Source organism: Notothenia rossii, assembly GCF_949606895.1.
Source record: "Notothenia rossii genome assembly, chromosome: 2".
NCBI lineage: Eukaryota > Metazoa > Chordata > Actinopteri > Perciformes > Nototheniidae > Notothenia > Notothenia rossii.
Genome location: NC_136904.1, coordinates 81,721,172 through 81,742,191, shown reverse-complemented (window position 1 = coordinate 81,742,191; position 21,020 = coordinate 81,721,172). Strand labels below are relative to the sequence as shown.

The following is a 21,020-nucleotide window of genomic DNA, read 5'->3' as shown; positions in this document are numbered from 1 at the left end:
TTAGTAACTTAAGGGCAAACTTTCAATAAGAGAAGGTGTTCTGATTGTTTCTGCTGGTCTTTTTGTGGTGAGCAAGTGGGAAGTGATTGTGACTTGGGACAAAGGTGGCATCCTTTCAACAGAATACTTTTGCTTTCTGCTCTTGTTTGCAGGTGTCTTTCATGGAGCGGTCTTTAATGCTTTCAGGAAGGACGATTTTCACTCTTTTTATCAAAGTATTAGCCGTGCAGAAAAGCTGCTGATCCTGACTATTGTTGCTCATTCGCAGAGGGACGTTTCCCCATAGTCATTGTTTAAATGGTTGTCAGGGGGGAATAAAGTGAAACTTCATAAACAATGCCCTAACTGGTTTATCTCTCTATGGGGAGAGGCCACTTCTGTGCAGGGATTTGCACCAGAGCCTCCACCTTTTTGGTGGAGTAAGGCCTTCAGCCTCTCAGCACTGCCCCCATACCCGCCTGACAAGGGGATTCCCTCTAGCTGGGTGAACCTGGTTACACCCCAGAGCCCTATTTTTTTCACAGGTCTCATTTAGTAGTAATTTGGTGTATGGAGGAAAAGGCTTTTTCTCTTTTTCTCTTTATGGTCATGGGACAAAGACAGAAATGTCAATTAAAAACACCTCGGGCTTCGGGGACTGTCTGCTTTTGTGTAGACTTGACCTTTAAATCCTGGGTTGCCATTATTTTCACAGAGGGGTCAGAGGAGGAGGGCAAGACAATAAGGGGTGAGTTCAGGGGTCTTTCAGTGAAGGGTTTTGTGTGAAGGCTCTTGACCAAGTCACAACACTTACTGTGAGGTCCATAGCTACTTTCACAGTTGTTCTTAACCATCCACGCAAATTCAGTTTGTCAGCATGTGTATGTAAGACACCAGCTGAAAGCTACTCTCATTTAAGTGGGACTTAGCCTGGTCTCGGCATTGTTTATGGCATATAAACATGCATAAACAGTAGCTCATAAATCAATTGTGCAGCAGTAAAACCTACAGTCATCTCGAGAAAAGATATAACACTTTATAGTGCGTGTGAGAAGAAGAGGTAGTGCGTGGTATACAGACACAAACCTAGCACCAGGACACACACACACAAACACACAGCAAAGGTGGCTATTGTCTAAAAACACTGGCGGGTGGATCGCTGTGTGAGTCTGTATATTGTGGCACATTGTGTGTCAGGCCTTTTCAGCGGCTTTGTGGGATATGAGAACTGCTGACGTAACCGTGAGTGCTGTAGGATGGGATTTCACTTGCTTTCTCTGCTTCTGTACCACGCGGGTGACAGGAGAAGTGAAGAATGCTCTGGCTCCAGGCGTTACACAGGTTAGCCTGAGAAACACAGAAGATGGTCCTGTGCAGAAATATATACATGTAGGCTGTAAATCCCCCTTTGACCATTGTTTTATGACATTGCAATTGTCTTCATGCACAAGTAAAAGAACTACGAGTGACACAGAAAGGTAACTATGTTTACTATGTTAATTATTCTATTTACTTATTTGTCAAATTAGATTGTTTTGATTAGACCACAAAACAGCATTGTGTTTTTGTCTGCTTATGGGTGTGTCTAACCAGCCACTCAGCAATACCACACATGGTCATTTGATGGCGAGCATTGGCCAGCAATATAGCATTCAATGTGTGTATGTGTGGTCTCCCATGATGCTGCGGTCCAGCACCTCAGCTTCTCTGACTCAGACATACAGGGTGCTTTGAGCCTGGGAACTTAACAAACAAAGTCCCATCTACTAATCTACACTCTCACCTCATGTCAATATGACAAACCTAATGAATTCTGTGCATTCTGCCAACTACTTTTGTTTTGGTGAATTGCTGTTTCTTTGCACATTTGAAAATGTTTTTGTGTTGTTTTAACAGAGAGAGAGAAAAGAGCAGTGGCTGAATGAATGCATTTGCTGGACACAAGTGATTTATAGTTGAGAGAAAGGGAGAGAGAGAGAGTGAGTGAGAGACCTCATTTCAAAGCCTTTCTCTTATTTCCAAAATGGGGTTGGAAATCAGCAGCTTGACTGAGCCCAAATAAGTGACTTCTTTTACCTTTTCACAGCACACAAAGGCCTAATCCTAGGACTACTTGAGCCACCAATGTAGACAGCGACTGAGACCACCACAGTATGTGTCAGACCCTCCTCACCACACACAAAACACATTGACTGCAGCTTTATGAAGTGAAAATGGCCCAGAAAGGGAAAATGTGAGGGAGGTTTCCACAGTCATTTCTCCCAAAGAAAGGGCATGGCATCTGGGCATTTAATGCTAAAATAAAGCCCAAAGACAGAGTAGAATGGATTGGGTCACTTCTTTTGTTCCAGAGCCCGAGTGGAACAGCCCTTTTTTGTTTCAGTACCACTGACCCCTGCAACTTATTGTGCGGCTCTGTCAGGGAAAAGTGTGGAGAGAAAAAAAATTCCAGCGATGACAGAGGACTTCTTTTGAGGAATTTTCTTTGCTATGCTTTCCCCTCATTTCCTGTTTTGTTTGCTCTCTTTTTTGTTTCACAGTGGCAAATATTGCACACAGTCAGTAAATAAAGGGAGGATGAATAAGGCGTTGTAAAAAGCATACTGATTCTTTGTGTCCGGAGGGATGTTTAATTAAAGGCAAGTGTTTATTTTCTGCTGCCGAACAACAGTCGCTATCATTGCAGAACACAAATATAGCAATTAACTTCAATTTTCTGCATTTACTTGGACATCAAAGAGCTGATAGAATCATTGAGAAAATAAAGCAATTAAGGTCAGCAGAGATCTCAATGGTCTTTGGACACAGCAGTGCGCCCACTGTGCTCGAATGACTGAATCACATGCGTGCAGAAGCTTTCTTTTCTTGCTTAAGAGCAATTAGCGCTAATTCTTTATTTAAACAGTTTGTACACAAAACCTTTCATCCTTTTATCCACTTTTATGTGCAGCGGGAAGTGGCTTTGGGAGTTTTCTGTTCCTGTGTGGTTTCATAAGAGATATGGATGTGGTCCGGGGGGGTGAGGTGTACGCTTGTTGGATCACTTATCTGAGTCATCTGTGTGTAGTGTGGGTGGGGGCCCACGGTGTTCCTGATGCGGACATGATAAGCGGCAGACCACGCAAATGGGTCACATCAAACGGGGCCCTGACGACAGAAAGCCCTGGGGAGCAGGAGGAGGCAAGACTCCTATCTTAGGGGTTCCTGTTCCTCCTCTGTTGCCTCAGATGACCCCACTGTCAGATAAGCCTGTCTCGGACCACCGTGGCCCCCTCACTGAAATGGGCCCAATTAGAATTTAAATAACCCAATCTGCAAACCTGAATGAGCAGTGTTCGCTGTGTCACCAAAGAACAGCAAAGAAAAACAGTTCATTTGATAAGACATTTGTTCAGTTAATATTTGATCCCCTCAAGGGAAGGCTGGATAACATGCAGTAATGGCTCGTGTGTCACCATCTCACTTTGCAGTCTGGTAGCCTTCCATCAAGGCTAAGATTGAAACTTATGTACTGTGAAATTCTTGGGATCAGTTGTGCTCAGTAGCCTCCACTCACTGTTTGATTGTGTGGGCTCCACTACAGCAATGGTTAGACTAGTAATACCCTCTTATCTGAACTGCAAATGGAATTGAGTAGCTTTTCATCAGGAAACTACACTGAAAGTGATCATGCCTAAATGTGTGCTTAAGTGGCAGATAACATCCGTAATTAAGGTGCTAAATTAAATGTTCATCTCTCTGGGCTAGTCTGAGACCACTGAAGGTAACAGCACGATCTTAATCTCCACGTCTTAGGCTTCATCTTTTAGGATGTGTTTAATTTCAGGGTGTGAGGTTTCAGTTTTATCATGTACCGTATCAATCGAATATGAAATATGTAACACAGTATACTTTTCAGTTAAGAAGAAACCGTGTCTCAAATGTTCACTGGTGGAAGGAGTATTTCCTTCATTAATTTAAGGAAAAAATATTCTTCACAAAGTAAACAAACAAACAAACTTGAAAGATATGCATTACATATCCAGTCAATTAAAAGCATGGCAATACTATCAGGAAGATGTAGGCCCCTTAGTATCAAAAGTACAACTACTACCAAATGACCAATGTGACTGATATGTTATTGCTATTATGTACAAATATAAAACAAGTTGTAAAAAAACATTTGCCAGTCAAATGCACTAAAGCAGAAGTATATAATTGCTTAAAATGGAAACACTTAAGATGATACACAGTATACTATCATATATATATATATGTTGATTCCCCAGTCCCAAGTTAATCATTAAAGTATCAATCCATATATCTATCTATTTAAAAGTATAAGGACCTCAAAATTCACTTAGGTACTGTACAATGGAGAATATTAACCACAGGTGGGCTTTGGTAATAATTTGTATATAATCATATTGATGTTTTTATTAGATTCCGTTTCTAAACAAAGTGCTTTGGTGTCGTCACACTCACTGCCTCCTATCCTGCTCAGGCAGCTCTGGTATCCTGGTCTAGATGTGTCACAGAGCCATTAACGCGGGTGATGAGTCACTGTGTTGTTGAGGGCTGTGTGGTTAGAGTGTGATGTATCAGACACCCACAGTGTGGTTCCCAGAGCCCTCTGCCAGTCACTGTGGCCCGGGCTGTTGGCTGGCTGCTCTGCCAGGGAGGCTTAAAGGCCAGAAGTGTTGAAGGGAGGGCCCAAGGGAGCCAGGGATATGAGCTGCAGTGGCCAAGTGGTAAATTCTCACCTGCTACTAAGTGAGAATTAGCGCTGTGGTCGTTTTCCTTTCACACTGTGAGTCACATAACCTCAGTCCCACAACCTGCTGTTACCTTTCTGTGTGTCTGTGATGGTCTCATACGTATACAACTGAAAGAGTTTCTCTTGTTTAGCCTAAATAAATAGTTTTGCTTCCCTGGTGGTAGCCACCACAGCAGCAGTGGAGCTGTTGACTCTGTTGCTGTTTGTTTAGTATTGTTCTCCTTTCTATTTATCTTTCTGTCCCAGGTATTTCTCCAAGTCATTGGAGTGATTGCAGTAGCTGCCATCATCATCCCCTGGATCCTTGTTCCTGTTGCTCCACTTCTTGCTGGCTTCCTGTTTCTGCGATGCTACTTCCTTCAGACCTCCAGAGACATCAAGCGCCTAGAGTCTACCAGTAATTCTTTTTTTTTTTTGGTGGTGGGGTGGGCATGTCCATTTGTGGTAAGAGACAAAAGCTGACTGCAGGAATGCTAATAGACCATTGAAGAAAGCCATGGTCATTAGCATAAAGGCTAAAGGTGGCGGTGGCCTATGGCTCGGCCACACGCAGTTTCCTCAAGAGACGGGAGTTCATGACATCACATACAATGGGGAAAAATGCCAAGTGGGCATGACTAGGCCATTGCGGGCTTTAGTTCGTCTATTTTATTCTGGGCTGAGAGCTCAAATGCACATTGGCCAACAGGTTCCATCATCTTAAAGAACAAAAGTTCTAATAAAAAGCCCAGAGGAAACATTTAGGTTTTGTCTATGGTTTTGTGAGCCTAACAAATAGAAACAAAAGACCACTCTATTGCAACCTTTCTCTAAATCAAAACTCTTTGACATGAGGGGCGTTTTCAATGTGTTTATGACGCAGTTCGTATTTCGCAATTTATAACCAGCTCACATTTTCTTTGTCTACGCCTTCTGAAGGAGAAAATATTAAGAAGAGAACCTTAAAAACACCAAGTAGATTATAATATAATAACTAAATTAGAAATACAGTTTATTACAACACAGAAGCAGTCAGTTATAAAAGCATGATTAATTAAAGAAAATATGTTTTATGTGTTTAGTATAGAATAGTCAATGCATTTGTGTTGGAAAATGTTGTTGTTGAATGTAGATAGTTAATTTTACAGATGCATGTTTGTTTAAAAGCTAAAACATGTGGTACGTATATATATATATTATCTTTCAGCTCGGAGCCCCGTATTCTCCCACCTTTCTTCATCTCTCCAAGGCCTGAGCACCATTCGTGCTTTCAAAATTCAGGAGAGGTTTCAGCAAATGTTTGATGAATATCAAGATCTTCACTCTGGTGAGAAACATTTCATCATACCTATAGAAAGCCATTCATACTAATTATGGTTATTATTTCTATGTATCAGCAATATTTAGCTCTAGAGATTACATTGTGTGTATATTTTCAACAGAGGCCTGGTTCTTATTCCTGACCACTTCTCGCTGGTTTGCCGTGCGTCTTGATGGAATTTGCTCAATTTTTGTGAGCATCACTGCTTTTGGCTGCATTTACCTCAGGGATGGTACTGTATGGGTTTTGATAAACAACAATACATTATTATTTACATGTGAGTCTTTATTAGTGAAACTGTAATGATAAGTGACTGCATGACTGTGTGACTGCATGTTTGCTTTTTTTTTTCTCTGATACTACAGGATTAGAACCGGGTGCAGTGGGTCTGGCTTTATCTTATGCAGTGACACTTACAGGCATGTTCCAGTGGGGTGTCAGACAGAGTGCAGAGATCGAGAACATGGTGAGAGTTTTGAACTGCGGGTTATATTTTCAGTGGATCATGTAATGGATTTTTTTTTTATTATTCCCAACATTTAACAAACAAATCACAATACAAGTTCTTGGCCCATAAATTCATAGCAAAACAGGAAAGATAATATTTCAGTATATATATTCTAACGATCAAACAAAAGAGGGAACATAAAACTAATACAAACTGATACAACTAAAATAAATTACCAATATATCTCATCTAGAAAATCCCCCCTATGATGTGACAGCCACTTGGTACATTCTGATTGGCCACTTCCTGTATTAAAGTGTTCTGATTTAAGTGGTGAATCTTTTGCCCCGGCCTACCAAGATGTCCAGCAACAACCAGCAATGGCATTCTCAGCATTGGTAACTCAAAGAATAGAAATGAGAACAGCTCGAGGCTAACTCAACGAAAGACTAGTGATGGCGAGATGAAGCCTTATGAAGCTTTGAAACTTTCCAGCCAATTGGTTCGCAAAAGGGTTCATCTCATGAGGCTTCATCAGGCTTCATCTGAACACAAACCCCCCTGTTGGTCAAAGTGTGTAAAACAGGCAGATTTGACATCTCAACAGTGTGCTGTATCTCATACCGAGTTCCCAATGAGTAAAGCTTTAGAATAACTCTAAACAACGAACATGAAATCATATTTTCATTTCCAGTTTAATGATTGTGATTGAAAAGCCTTAGGAGGCTGGTAAACATTGCAAAGAGGGATGTGTATGCCTTAATAATATTTGTAAACGTAACCATGTTGTAGCCTGAGAAAAGCTAAACCATATCAAAGAATACATTTATTAACTACATTATCTCATTTAGCTGTAGCTTTTATAAACAAAACAAAAGACGTATTGAACAGTCGTTGAACCAGGGACCCTGCTTTCCAGCTGAGCCACAGCACACGCACTGAATCCATCTGAAAAAACGAAATACTATTTATTCCTGTATTTATTCATTTATTTATTTATTCATGTTTTTATTCCTACATTTATTTATGCTTTTATTTATTTATACTTATGACATGTTCCGAGTGAGGGTCTGAGCTCTCTTAATTCCATCGTGTCACCGGGCCCGGGTACAGGTCAGGAAGGGTAATATTTATACCGTTCTTATTATACATCCATTGGTAATATGAGCGTTGTGGTTCAACCGATCTAAAGCACTTTCTGAAGCGGTCACGTGGTATTGAGGGGCAGCGAGGCTTCGTTTGTCATCGGTGACGTCACTGGCCCAAAATTATACAAGCTTCGATACGAGCTTCACAAAAAGCTTCGGGGATTACTCGACACACGCTCCGAAGCCTAGGCGCAATACGTAACATCACTACTAAAGACCAACCTGAGTATGAGGTTGGTTAGCTTAAGTGCCTACACTACAAATAAAAGCTAAAATAAACTATCATGTATGGAACCAAAGCTGTGTCTCACAATGCATCTGTTCGCTGATGTGTGTGTATAAGGTGCATGAGGTTCAACACATTCAATAAGAAGAAAAGTACCTTCTAAACTTTAAAAAACTAAGCTGTATACAGGAGGGTTACAAACATTTGAATCTGCTGTGTGGCAGTAGGTGTTGCATTGTGGGAAATTAAGGATCATTTGGACGGTCAACACATCTCAGCCTCCTCTGTTTTATTTGGCCAGTCCCTTTTTAAATCTATGGAAGTACAATTATATGAATGGAGTACTACTTTATAATACGTATTCACTGGTTGAATGTGATTATTTTGAGACTTAAGAAATGCCAGCAGGGTGTAAAGTTTACAGTTTTTTGTTTAAAATGTAGGTTTTCTGAATCTGAAGTACTGCTGTGGTTTATTGTTTCAAAGGAGCAAAATGTATATATTTGAAATATGTCTTTACAACTACAGTCTTCTGTATTTTGACACGTTTTGCGATAATCATTTCCTTATTTTGTTTAGATGACATCAGTGGAGAGAGTGGTTGAGTATGCAGAGCTGGAGAGTGAAGCACCCTGGGAGACGGAGAAACAGCCTCCGCATGATTGGCCAGAGGCAGGCTCGATCACCTTTGACAGAGTGAACTTCTCTTACAGTCCCAGCGAGCGTTTGGTCCTAAAGAACCTGACTGTCGTCTTCCCATCCAGAGAAAAGGTTCTTGTCTTTATTCCCACCTGTGCAAGCTTACTGGTGTGCACAGCCCATGACTTAGATTGATATGCAGCTAGTGTAGAAGGCGTGATGTGATTCTTTTTATGTGGCATTATTTTCAAATCAATTATTAAAAGGACACCATATTGTACTGCTGAATCTTCAGGACTATACCATTTGTGATTCATGGAATACATATCATGTAATTAAGACTGTTCAAGTGGATCCATTTGTTCCCAATTTGCATTTTGAGCTACCTGACGGTGACAACTGTTTATTCACTATAAGAGAGAGGAGAGGCCGAGGGAGAGGGGCGAGGGAGGAGAGAGAGGGAAGCGGAGGGAGATGGTTGAGGATGATTGAAACTGTGTTTAATGCAGGGGGTGGGTGTATTTTGCATGGCTATGGTTGGCCAGGGCGGCTGATTTCACAATGGATGGGTTGATAAGTGTAGAGGCCCTGGCTCTGACAGCCCATGGGAGGGATCTCTGCCACATGCCATGGGGGGGAAAGGCTTTGTGCATCCTGACAGTTCCTCTGACACCCTTTCCCAAGAAAACCTACAGTACAAGATCCATCCACTCCGGCCATCATTAGTATCAAGATGTACATAATCATATAAAACCAAACAACTAAATGCAACACCTCAGTTGACCTCCCATCATTGAGCGAGAATTGGATTAGTAGGAACATATTGCTCATTTAAAAAAAAATCAAGGGTGCACAGTCCTCCTTTAAATTTGTACTATGCTAAAGACAATATTATGTAATTTCCACTAAGGTTTCTAAAGTGCTGATCTGAAATAAGATAACAAGATGACTAATAAGACTAATAAGATGTTTGATGAATGTTAAGGAAAGTGTGACCGACCAGTTCTGAACCATTTTCAAATCCATGTTGAGACGGTTCTTTTAAGACAGTCAATATTCTTATTTGGTTATACTTTTAAAAAAAATTTTTTTATTCTCTTTCAATTAGGAATTAATTGTATATCCTTGATGAAAGGGCATTAATGCCTCTTGCTTTGGTGTCAACGATTTTTGTCTTCCTCTTAAACATTCAAACAGTCTTTTCCAGTTCTTACTCAAGTAGCTAATATTGGGCATGCTCACTCCATGGCTTGGCTTACTGGGAAAGTTAAGTCATGTTAATATTAACACCTGTGTATTTTCTGCTCTAAAAGTAAACATATCTGCCATACAGTAAAACGGTCAGTCATTGAGTATGTTCAATTATTTTTGTTAAATAGTTCAATAAACACCTTATTTGTTTAGGTTTGGAGATATTGCAAATCATTTGAGAGGATGTAAGCGAGTGTATGGCTATAGGCATGGGCCATCCTCCATTTGCTATGCCCTTGCACCGATTTGTGTTTGCATAATGTTAGCAACTTTGTTTTCCTTAAAAATGGCTTAATTAGACAGAGATGGAGTTGTGCCCGGCCAGGTACGGGCAGCTGGCTCTTCCTGTGGTCCCTGTGACATGAGAGCAATTCAATTCAAGCCCAGTAATATTAAAACAAGGTCACTTCCTCCTCCAGCAACTTTATGCAACAGTTTATAGAGAGCAAAAAATGTCATTCGAGAATATTTCTTTATAAAAAAGAAACGTACAAAGAGCTTTAGAATTGGAAAGAATCACAAACGTCTCAATACATGTAATGCTTTATAGACCATGAACCTGTATGTTGACTAGCAGAGTGAATACTCTTCTGCTGAGAAAGGATGACCCAATGTGTGTAGCTCCCATTCAGCAGCTCCTTCTGTGAGTCAGTGGTTGCAACAATGTTTTGTTTAGACTATTTTCCCTTTGAAAACATTCCTTTGAAACCTTTGTTAATACTAAATATCTAAACCTTTTTATCCTTGCTACCTGGGTGAAACGCATATGTCTGGATTCTAAGATGTTTGTGTGTGTAGGATATTTTGGCACTGTGGTGAAGCCTTTTCAAATCATTCTTCCACAATACCCCTTTTCTGTTAAACAAGGAGGTTGCTTCTGCTGTTAGCAGTTCAATCATGTCTGTACACTCTTTGCTGCAGCTTTTCCACAAGAGAGATCTGGTATTTTCTGTTTTCACAGCAAATATGTTAGTGAGATGTTCTTGACATGCGGTCACAAGGGGTTTCAAAACTTTATTTGCCATTTGCTCAGGCACACATGTTAAAGGTAATTGGAATACTCAGAGATTAGTCATACTAATAATAGAAATACAACAATACAAAGTAATAAGAGATTCACAATATATTTACATGACAATAATTATGTCCACAACAGTTCATATTATTCACAGAGAGGATTCTGTAAAGTTATTTTTCTTTTCGTCTCAAGGATTTTGAGGTCAATTGTAAAGAAATGGTGTTCACGTCCGCACTCGGCTTGTATACTTCTCGATCGGGTGACTTTTACAGTACATAAAACACATACAAAAGATCAGTAGCCTATAACGTTTTTATAGCCTTGTTTAATTACTTTACTTGTAATCATAAAACTCGAGTTAAAATGACTGCACATTTGACCAAAATAGAGAAATGAGCATGTGCTGCATGAAACTATACTACATTTATTACATAAACGTGCAAAAGGTCTGAAACAAGAGGATAGTTGATGGTACTCCTGCTCATGTGATAAACCAGCAAAGATAAGGACATCAATGTCGTTTTTAAAGTGTATTGATGTTTTCATATTATTTATTATTATATTCTATTATACTTAGACATACTGTAGGAGTTGCTTCCTCAGTGATATTGAACAAAAAGAATATGTATAATTATTAGCCCAAAAGAGCAGAAAAAGTGGCTTGTGAATACACGTTTTCTTTCAGATTTAATAAATGTTGTAATTTCTCCACTGAAGGTTGGCATCGTTGGACGCACTGGTGCTGGTAAAAGCTCCCTGATCTCCGCTTTGTTCCGGCTGGCAGAACCCGAGGGACGAATAATGATTGATGGCTTTCTGACTTCTGAGATTGGCCTGCACACCCTGCGCCAGAAAATGTCCATCATTCCACAGGTGCCCTTTTAACATTGGCCGTGACAGTACATATGGTAACCAGTGGATAAATGTAATGAAATATAATAAAAATATATACGGTATATATAGTTAGAACCACCCGAGAATGCAACTTTCAGCATGGAATAACAATGCATATAATGTATTTGTCCTTTCCTTAAACTAATGGTGTTTTACTTGACATATATGGCCTTTTTTTATTCTTCTTGATTGAGAAATTTCAAAACTGTAAGATGAATAATTTTAAGTCACCTACATGATGTCGCCATTTTTTTTTATATGCCTGGCTTTTAAAAAGCTAGAACAAGTGAGGAAATGTACAGTCGTCTCTCAGGGGATTTCTGAAAGTGAGACAAACGGATGCCTTGAGACAGTTTAACTTTATTTCCGCTTGTTGAAACTGATACGGCATTAAGAAAATGCCAGCCTGCGGGTGAGTGTCAGCAGAGTGGAGGGAGGGGAGAAGACTCCCACGGCCTGTACTGTGAAGAGAGCAGTTCCCCATCCCTGACAGAGGATTAGCCCTCTACCCCCCAAACATGGGAAAGCTGCTTAGAAGAAGTCTCCCCCATCCTCACAGTCAGAGTCCCCTTGTACACCGTCACTTAGCCCAAGTCTCAAACATTTCCAGGGTGCAGCCAAGATGCCCTAAAACAGTTTCATTAATGCTTTTTTTTTTTTTGGATTTGATAGGTTTCTGGCACTGCTTCTTCTTCAGATAAAGTTTAACTTCCCAGTCTAAAGTAGGTTGAGATGGATGTGATGTGAGTTTGATGAGATTTTGTTTACTCTTTCCTTCTCTCCTAGAGGGAGAGAGTTGTACAAAGTGGCAGGTTGCAAGTCAGAATGTAAACTTCATGCTCATCCGTATCACATACAGGATGGCATTTCCATGATATGAAGTCCTAGTAAGGTTTTTCAGTATCATTCTCTTAGTTTTACAAACGTATATAGAGCAAAGTCTCTTGGATTTACACAAATCCATCTGAAAGCCTTTTTATTTTCCTGCGAGACGTCAGAGATAAGTGTCAGCCTTTCACTTGGAAAGAAATCTTGATATAACTTGCTATTTTCCTTACCTTCTCATGTGGGACTTTGAGTGTGAAACTGTATGTATACTATACATTGTCAGTGAGTTTCATTATTTGCCACCCACTGATTTTATTATGATAAGCTTTTATTAGCATATGGCATTAAAAAAGGATCCATTTCAGCTTCTATTGAATTCTCAGGAATGACTGAGTAAAAATGAATTCTGTGGCAAACAGAGGGCTTAGAATTGGTGGAGCACATAATCGGTCTATAGAAAGCTGTGCTTGAAAGCAGTTTTTCCGACCTAACATTGAATCCTCAATTAAAGTGTGTCACAAAACTAGTTTGAATTGGGACTTCAGCTGGCTTAATGACAAGGTGGTATTTTGGTGACAGAAGGAAAAGTTCATTGGAAGTAAAGAGGTGGAACATTTTCTAAGGCGCAGGTAGCAGGGATGAAGTCCGGAAAGCTTTATTCTTTCTACAGGAAAATTAAACAGTTAGTCCAGAGTCTTCTGACATACATGGAGGTTTGTTGAAACATGATTTTGTATATAAGGGATGTGTGCTGTGTGTACAATGAATGTATCTGTGATTGTGGCTGTGACCTGTAAGAGAGCAGAAATGAAGGTGAGTCACATAAATACAAGAAGCCAGAAACCTTAAAGCAGGACACTTAACCTTTTAGACTCATTGTGTACTCAAACTCCTGGTCTAATCTCACAGTTGCCAGGTGAATAATCCTATCTTGGCTTTAGGTGAGATTCATAGCTTGAGTAAACTGGAGGTATTACTGTACTGTATAGCCTTGACTGTGATGAGGATACAGTTGAAGTTGGTCAGTTCTTGTTATGGGCAGTAGCTTACTGCTATGCGTCACCTCTGTTGCTGTGCCATTTATCATCACAGCTTTTTTCAAATAGCCATTATAACCATTTAGGTGTCATAAATTCAGTTTCATGTTTCAAAGGAAAGCGCAGCTGTTTTTGTTCACTGATAGTAAAAAAAAGCTTATATGAAAAGCTTATCTAAAGCAGCTTTGTACCATGAGAGGCAAGACTGTCTCTGTATGAGGACCTGGGATAGTAAGAGGAAAGTGTTCAGTAAATCACTTCAACACTGAAGCAGGATTTACGAATACATATCTGACCTGACACGAGAAGATGCCGGCTCACGCCTGTTTATCAGGTTAACCACGAACTGAGTGACATGTTAGAAAAGTGCCTTTGGACTTGTGGGCTCGTTCCTCTGTGCTGTAATAAAGAGCTTTATTTACTCTCGTAAAGATGACTGTGCGGCTAAACCTTGATACAGGTGTGTGGCTCACCATAAATACATATCTTTGACATCCTAGCTGTCTTAGATCTTAGGCTGTCCTTTTCTTGAGGGTAGACAACTGATGCGATAACCCCTCCTGACAGATGCTTGTGCGTTTGACAGAGTAAAGCTGTTACTTTTTGCCAGACATTTTGAGATTACCATTTCTAATACACCTACTGTATGGAAGTCTTTGTACGGTAACTAGATGGCCCTTGTTGTTCCATCTTATATATTCCGACAATGTCACACCGTTGTTATCCACCAACACTAGCGCACCAGCACCAGCTCTGGTTTTCCAAGTAAAAAGATCAACTTATTGAAGCATAGTTTGCCAGAACATTGAATAGCGCTCCTGAGAGGAGCAAGCCTTTTGTGAACATCTTCCCTTCAAACCTTGCCTAGCGGCGCTCTATAAAGCTTGTCTTAACCCTTTCATACATCTTCCCCCTTGTCATTATCTTAACTGGCCACGGCCTTCTCTTTCTATATCCATCTATCCACAGGACCCAGTTCTCTTCACGGGCACCATGAGGAAGAATCTGGACCCTTTCAGGCAGCACACAGATGAGGACCTGTGGAATGCACTCCAAGAGGTACTCCAGCGTGGCTCTGAATGATTCCCCCTCGCCGGCCCAGGGGGGGATCCCTCTGTCCCCCCATACAATGCTGCCATTCAGCCTCCCTGCTCGCCACAAGTCATGGGGGGAAATCCCATTAGGGCCATGGGGCCCAGCTCAATGTGCGGCTTGTAACTGGGAACCATTGAAAGTGCTGGGGGAGATGTGTTTGGGCAGTCAGGCCAACCAGGATGAAGGCTCCCCCCACAGTGAAGGGCTTCAGCTCCTGGTCCTGCCTCTGAATGGGCTTGGTGGCCTGGATTAAAGCTAGAGGCTGGCCACAAGAGAGTACTGGCCAAGGTCATCAGTGGACCTGGCCCTGCATTGTGCCAAGCGGTTAATGGGTGTGTTTGGATAGCTCTTTAAAGACATCCCCACAGGAAGCCTTTATGAAGGGGTAATGAAGGGTTGGGGCTCTGCTCTCCCTCTCTGCAGGTGCAGATGAAGGCCGTGTTGGAGGACCTGCCCAATAAGCTGGAGACGATGCTGACGGAGTCCGGCTCTAACTTCAGCGTGGGCCAGAGGCAGCTGGTGTGTCTGGCCAGGGCCATCCTCCGGAAAAACCGCATCCTCATCATTGATGAGGCAACAGCTAATGTGGACCCCAGGTCAGAGGACACTCGAGTCAACAAGTGAAAGATTCTACACTTTTGTTATACAAACGCAAATTATTCCTAAAACAATACATTAGTTCCAACAAATCTACAAATAAATGAATAGCACATTCAAGTAAAACATTCAAAGTCATTAGAGGGGCCACACATCTAACCCTTAGCCATTAGCAATGTTCAACCAATTGCCTGATGGGAAACGGATTATATAAAAGGATGATATTTTGTTATTATATCATTGAAGCATACGCTTATCAATTATTTAATTATTCATTTACTTGTTCATTTGGATCCTCATTAGTCACAACTACTTTTCTTTGAGTCCACAACTATGATGTTGTGGACTTGTGTTGTGCCACACAGGGTTGAATACATCGAAATGCAACTTAGTAAACCAAAATGTAAAAATTACACATTTAATACAGTATGACTTCTAATAGGCAGAAAATGATTGTAAACCATATAAAATCTAAGTATTCCAAAAGAATAACACGAAAAACAATGTCTAATAAAACTAAACAATCTTCACAAAAGTCAAAATAAACTGAACCGATCTTTTGTTAACTGAAGGAGCTTTTCTTTCCTTTGTTTTTTATGCCCTCTATTGCACATACCTCACTGCTGATGAGCCATTGTTCAGTGTTAAGTAAAAATCCCTGCCCAAGGGTCTAAAGGAAGAGGTTTTTTGTGCTGAGGTGTTGTGTTCCCTGCTCCCTTTTTAGAACTGACAGCCTCATCCAGCAGACTATCCGGGACAAGTTTAAGGAGTGTACCGTCCTCACCATTGCTCACAGACTCAACACTATCATTGACTGTGACAGAATACTGGTAAGTAGCAGTACATTTCCATTGTCCAGCACTTAAATCAACATTTTAAACAAAACTCTTCTCCTTCTGTTAGCAGTTATAAGAAATTATGAATAATGACACTTTCAGTTACTACATTTAACGATTTCCCTTCACAAACATGTTCCTTCTCATCAATTATAATAAATGTAGCTTCCATTGTGTGTCAAATATGTAGTTCAACACTGACACACGGAAACATAAACCCTATATTCACTTCCACTGAAGCATGTCAAACACACCTGAGATTCAGAGCTTACAAACACCTCCTCCCTTCATTGCAAGGAGCCTCCTGCACAATCTTTTAATTCACTTGCTCTATTTTGCAACAGCTGGCCTGATTCACCCTCACAGCGTTCCCTTTTTGAGCCTCTGCTCAGGCCACTTGATCTTTGGCCCTCTCCTTCTACTGCCTGCAGAGGTGCCAATTAGTGCCATTTGTGGCAGCATTTGTTAAGCGTCTATGGAGGACAGGGCACAACCTTGTGGCTGCTCGGTCTCTGAGAGGGTTGCTGAGGAAAAGCCAAATATCACACAGCGGGGGACTGCTTCACACCTACACCCGCGTTATATATGCCCCCAGATTGTTGCACACTCTGGGAGAATTGTTTTGGCCCCACCTGGATTGCATGGTCTAATCTTAAGCTTTGCCATATTTAGACGCATAATGTTTCCAAAATACAAACTCCATCTCCTTGTATCCTGTTTATTATGACAGCAGCTGCAGAAGTCTCCCTTTCATACTTAATACACCTTGAAACTTGGCTTTAGTGATAACAAACTGCTCATTACCACTGTAAGGGGATGGAGCTTGTTAAAATTTGTCTGTGATATAATTGTAGTCTTTTCCAAACTGCTTGAATTGGCACTATTCGTTGTGTGGTTTATATGGCATGTGATGACACAGAAATGATGGTAATTGACTAGAGTGTCTTAAAGGTGTGATTGTTGGATTTGACTGAGGACCACCCCTGAGCTGCTGAAACGCCAGGATAAACACATGGATAAATCACTGATCTTCAGTCTGTCAGAGTCAGCGTGCTTGACTTTCACACTGCTAACAGGACACGCTCATTGTCAGTCACCCTGTTGAGCACAAACAGGCACCAATGTTTGCTGTTGCATGAGTCACATGAAATGGATGGTTCCTATGTGCAGAGACTACCGTTCCCCCCATTCATCTTGCACTGTCTGCATGCATCGCTCAGCAGGGAAACAGCTGATATGTCAATTTTCCCCAAAGTAAAGTATACGTGCAGTGATGCCCACTCACACCCAGCATTGTATGTGTGATTGCAGGTTCTAGATGCCGGCAGGATCCAGGAGTATGACGAGCCATATGTGCTGCTCCAGAACCAGGAAGGGCTCTTTTACCAGATGGTCCAACAGACAGGCAGAGCCGAGGCTGCCTCACTGCTACACACAGCCAGACAGGTAACCACACCCACCTTTGTCCCAGGACTGGCTTGTGACTAAATAGAGTCCAGCCGTGCCACACTAATCCCAGACTCTCCCTTTAACTCCAGTCTTCATTGCTTACCTCCAAAATGATACAGTTAAGCAGAGAAGATGTGCATTACCCTGACAATGCAAAGACACTTGATTACCATTTTAATTTAAAGTGCCTACTCGGAGCAATGCAACACCATAACATTAATTTCAAGAGAAAAATTGTTCCCTTTGTAGATTTCCATCCCCTGATTTTATCAAAGAAACTCCCCTTATAATCTTTTTTTCATAATGTAATTTTGAGATCATTTTACAGATGATTCCAGAAAAGCAGCTTTCTTTGCACTACATCTATTTGGAAATATTGGGTTTAACTTCATCGCGATTTGGGATAAACTTTCTATGGGGATTACTGTAATGGAGAATGTCCATATTTTTTCCCTGTGAAATTCATTTGTGATGTATTTCCCCTTCAGACACTGAACAGATAAGAGCTGGCTATTCATTGTTCAATTCCATTTTATGTGCATCTGTCTGGGACTTCAGATACCATATTGCAACTTCAAACAGGTCTTTGTGAAATAAGAAAAAGTAGGCATCATTTCATTTTCTCTCTGTCCCTCGCACAAATTTATCAGCGGAACTGTATCTCCTCCGCCAGAGGAGTGAAATGAGTAAAATACTGATTTCAAAGACTCAGCACACTGTGGTATTATTCGGTATCGTCTTACCCTGTACACTGGCGGATTGGTAGTGACATTGTTCAAGCCCTTACGTTTTCCTTTCTTTATTGTAGGGTGCTCTGCTTAGATCAGATTACCACGGCATCCATAACTGTCTAGCACCACTTATTAAATACTGAGATGGTCCACATGTTGTGTGTCAAGTTTCTATAGTTGTCAGTCAAGGTTTAAATACATTCAATAATCTGATATCAACCTCTAGCTCCTTTGTCCGTGTTGAAAGAGAATCCCAGAGCAGAAGGTATATCTCATTCTGAGGCCGACCTGTTTTCACCTGTTTTCCTCTTTTTCTCAAACTTTCTCTTATCGTTGGTCTGTCAGAGCCTCTTTGTAGTAAGAAACCATGTATTTTGTAAGCAAACACACAGGTGAAAATGAACTCAAATGGAACAAATAATTTCAGTGATTATCTCTGATATTTTCTACCGTGAATTTCCCAGAGCTAAATAAGCCACTTTTGCATGCTTGAGCGGGTGACAAATCCCTTCACCCAGCTCTGACTGGATCTGTCATGAATCACACCCTAAATAGATCGTAGCTTAGATTGGACTGTGTGCTTGTGTTCTGTGACACTGCTTCCCTGATGCGCTTCCAGGTTTACATCAACAAAAAGCGAGTGGCAGACGTGCACTGTGCCAAGGACATCCATGTCATCTTTGAGACGTCTCTTTGACCGTTTGGAGAGTCGCTGTGGACCTCGTACTCGCCATCACTGACCAAATCTTTTTCTGGATATTCTTACATTCCTTCCTGTTTATTAAAAATGTATTTAGATTCCCAGTAGCTAGTGTGTAGTATGTGCTGTGTTTGATTGGCGTAATCTTTTGATATAGAACAACTAGCTGAGGCAGGGTGTGCCTTTTTATTGACAGGATTTTACTGCATGGCTGTTTATTGATTACACCCTGCTATGTTTATGTATGTGTGTTCTGGCCTCTTGGGTAGCTTCAATCCTGCACCGGTGCTCAAAAGAGTGCAGATATTGGATGTGATTATCCTGGTGCAATAAATTATTGGTGACTTAAATCATTCTTTTAAGGCACACATTGTGCAATAGGTCTGAGGCGTTTTTATTATTCAGGAAATGCTTGAAAAGACTTGGAGAATGTGAGAGGAGAGATGTTCTCAGTAATTATTGTGCCTTAATCAGACTATTGATTCTTGTTTTTAATTGCAGTTTTAATTAAGTATCCTTCCAGCACTCAAACGATAGTGGTTATATGTCTACCTCAACTCTTGTCAAGAGAGAAGAGTACAATTTGAATGTAACATTTCATGCACGGGCAATCACAATGACCAACACTAAGAAACGTGGGACAGAAGTGTGTTGCATCTAATACATTTTAGAGACTATCAACTTTCCCCCTATTTTTGTAAAATAGGCTTTTGTTGCTTTTTAAAGCATAGCATAGCTTAGCTGTTTCTTTGGCAGTAATAGGACGTTTAGTATGACTATTTATAGCTCCATATGTACTTACATTGTTTTCTCAGTAAATGTATTGTTTTGTTATATGTCATATTTGATGGAGTTGCACTTTGTAGTTTAGTAGTAAATAAAAATTATTCTAAAAATAAATGTCTTCATTTTGCATTTAAACCATTATCTTGGCTCAAAAACATTCCCTCAATAACCATTTCCTTCTGCTGTTGCTCAGCCTGTGTTCAGCTGTCTGAATGGTGTTTGCTTCAGTTCAGTGGTCTTGACCAAGATGCTACAAATTGGTAAGTGGTTAAGGAGAACAACCTAGTGATTATCTTCTTGAGTCAACTGATTTCTATGATGGTAAAATGGTACAGCCATTTACTCTGTTATTTTAGAAAGCTGGTGCAATATGATGATTACACCCCCAATTAAATTGTGATTTTCTCATCACCAGCGCAATTAGAAACGAGCTGTTTAATTCCCTTTCATACAGAAAAGAGCAAAGCTGGTGATTATGCGTTCAGAGATTGCTGTCAGTAAACACTTAGCTTGCTATAAAGGCTGTATTTAACCAGGCCCAGATTTGGGTGGTGAACTGCGGGACATCAGTTCCTTTAAAAGCTGAGTGATTTACACAATTCATTAAAGCCGGTGAATCTTCAGCCAGCGTCATATTAAATGGTTACTTACTCTCAAATAGCCCCTTGGGAGTTGAATTGTTGGCTCACGAATAGATTAAAGTTTACATTGAAAAGAGAAATTGAATTCAGAGGTAATCAATAGCATAATGGGCCAGTGAGAGGAGCCTGCTGCCTCAAATGAAATTACCATATTTTTAATCTTAATTTTCCACTCTGTTTATCTGACAGTGTGGATGTGCAATCCAAACAGATAATGAGAGAGTGGGATATTGACAGAGAGGTCCTCTGGAGTGCTTGTTTCAGTGATTAAACGCTGTGATCTGTGATTACTTTGTGTCTGGTGTCAGGCTGGCAGCCAGGGCCCGGGGAGACACAGGCCCAGAGCAGCTGGAGCATCATGGGTCTCTGAGGTGCTAATGCACCTGACACAGCATTGACAGCATTCAAAATCCTATCAGGGACTGCGCCACACGGCAGCTGCCACAATAGGAATACTCATAGCACTATCTACATCAGAGTCAGCATATATCCTCTCTGCTCTCCCCTCGATAACAGCCGACACAAGAATGGCGACAACAAAGTTTGCACAATAAGTATTATTAACCAGATACCTTCCGACGTCCCCCAATAATAGCACCATTTTACGACGTATCTGAATAGGTGTCCAAATAGCAATGCCGTCAACATAGTGCCGATATGG

General features: G+C 40.8%; 1 protein-coding gene across 1 annotated transcript in view; it reads left to right on the top strand.

The window, feature by feature from the left end:
* Positions 1–19,783, top strand: part of LOC307030181 (ATP-binding cassette sub-family C member 4-like) — a 34,532-nt gene extending 14,749 nt beyond the window's left edge. The window contains exons 21-31 of the mRNA XM_079666460.1: positions 4,982–5,132; positions 5,922–6,041; positions 6,157–6,267; positions 6,401–6,501; positions 8,437–8,628; positions 11,483–11,638; positions 14,494–14,583; positions 15,043–15,215; positions 15,941–16,046; positions 17,364–17,498; positions 18,852–19,783. Of these exons, the coding sequence (XP_079522586.1) occupies positions 4,982–5,132; positions 5,922–6,041; positions 6,157–6,267; positions 6,401–6,501; positions 8,437–8,628; positions 11,483–11,638; positions 14,494–14,583; positions 15,043–15,215; positions 15,941–16,046; positions 17,364–17,498; positions 18,852–18,929 (1,413 nt within the window). The 3' untranslated portion in view covers positions 18,930–19,783. The remainder of the gene's footprint in view (positions 1–4,981; positions 5,133–5,921; positions 6,042–6,156; positions 6,268–6,400; positions 6,502–8,436; positions 8,629–11,482; positions 11,639–14,493; positions 14,584–15,042; positions 15,216–15,940; positions 16,047–17,363; positions 17,499–18,851) is intronic.
* The last annotated feature ends 1,237 nt before the right edge of the window (positions 19,784–21,020 follow it).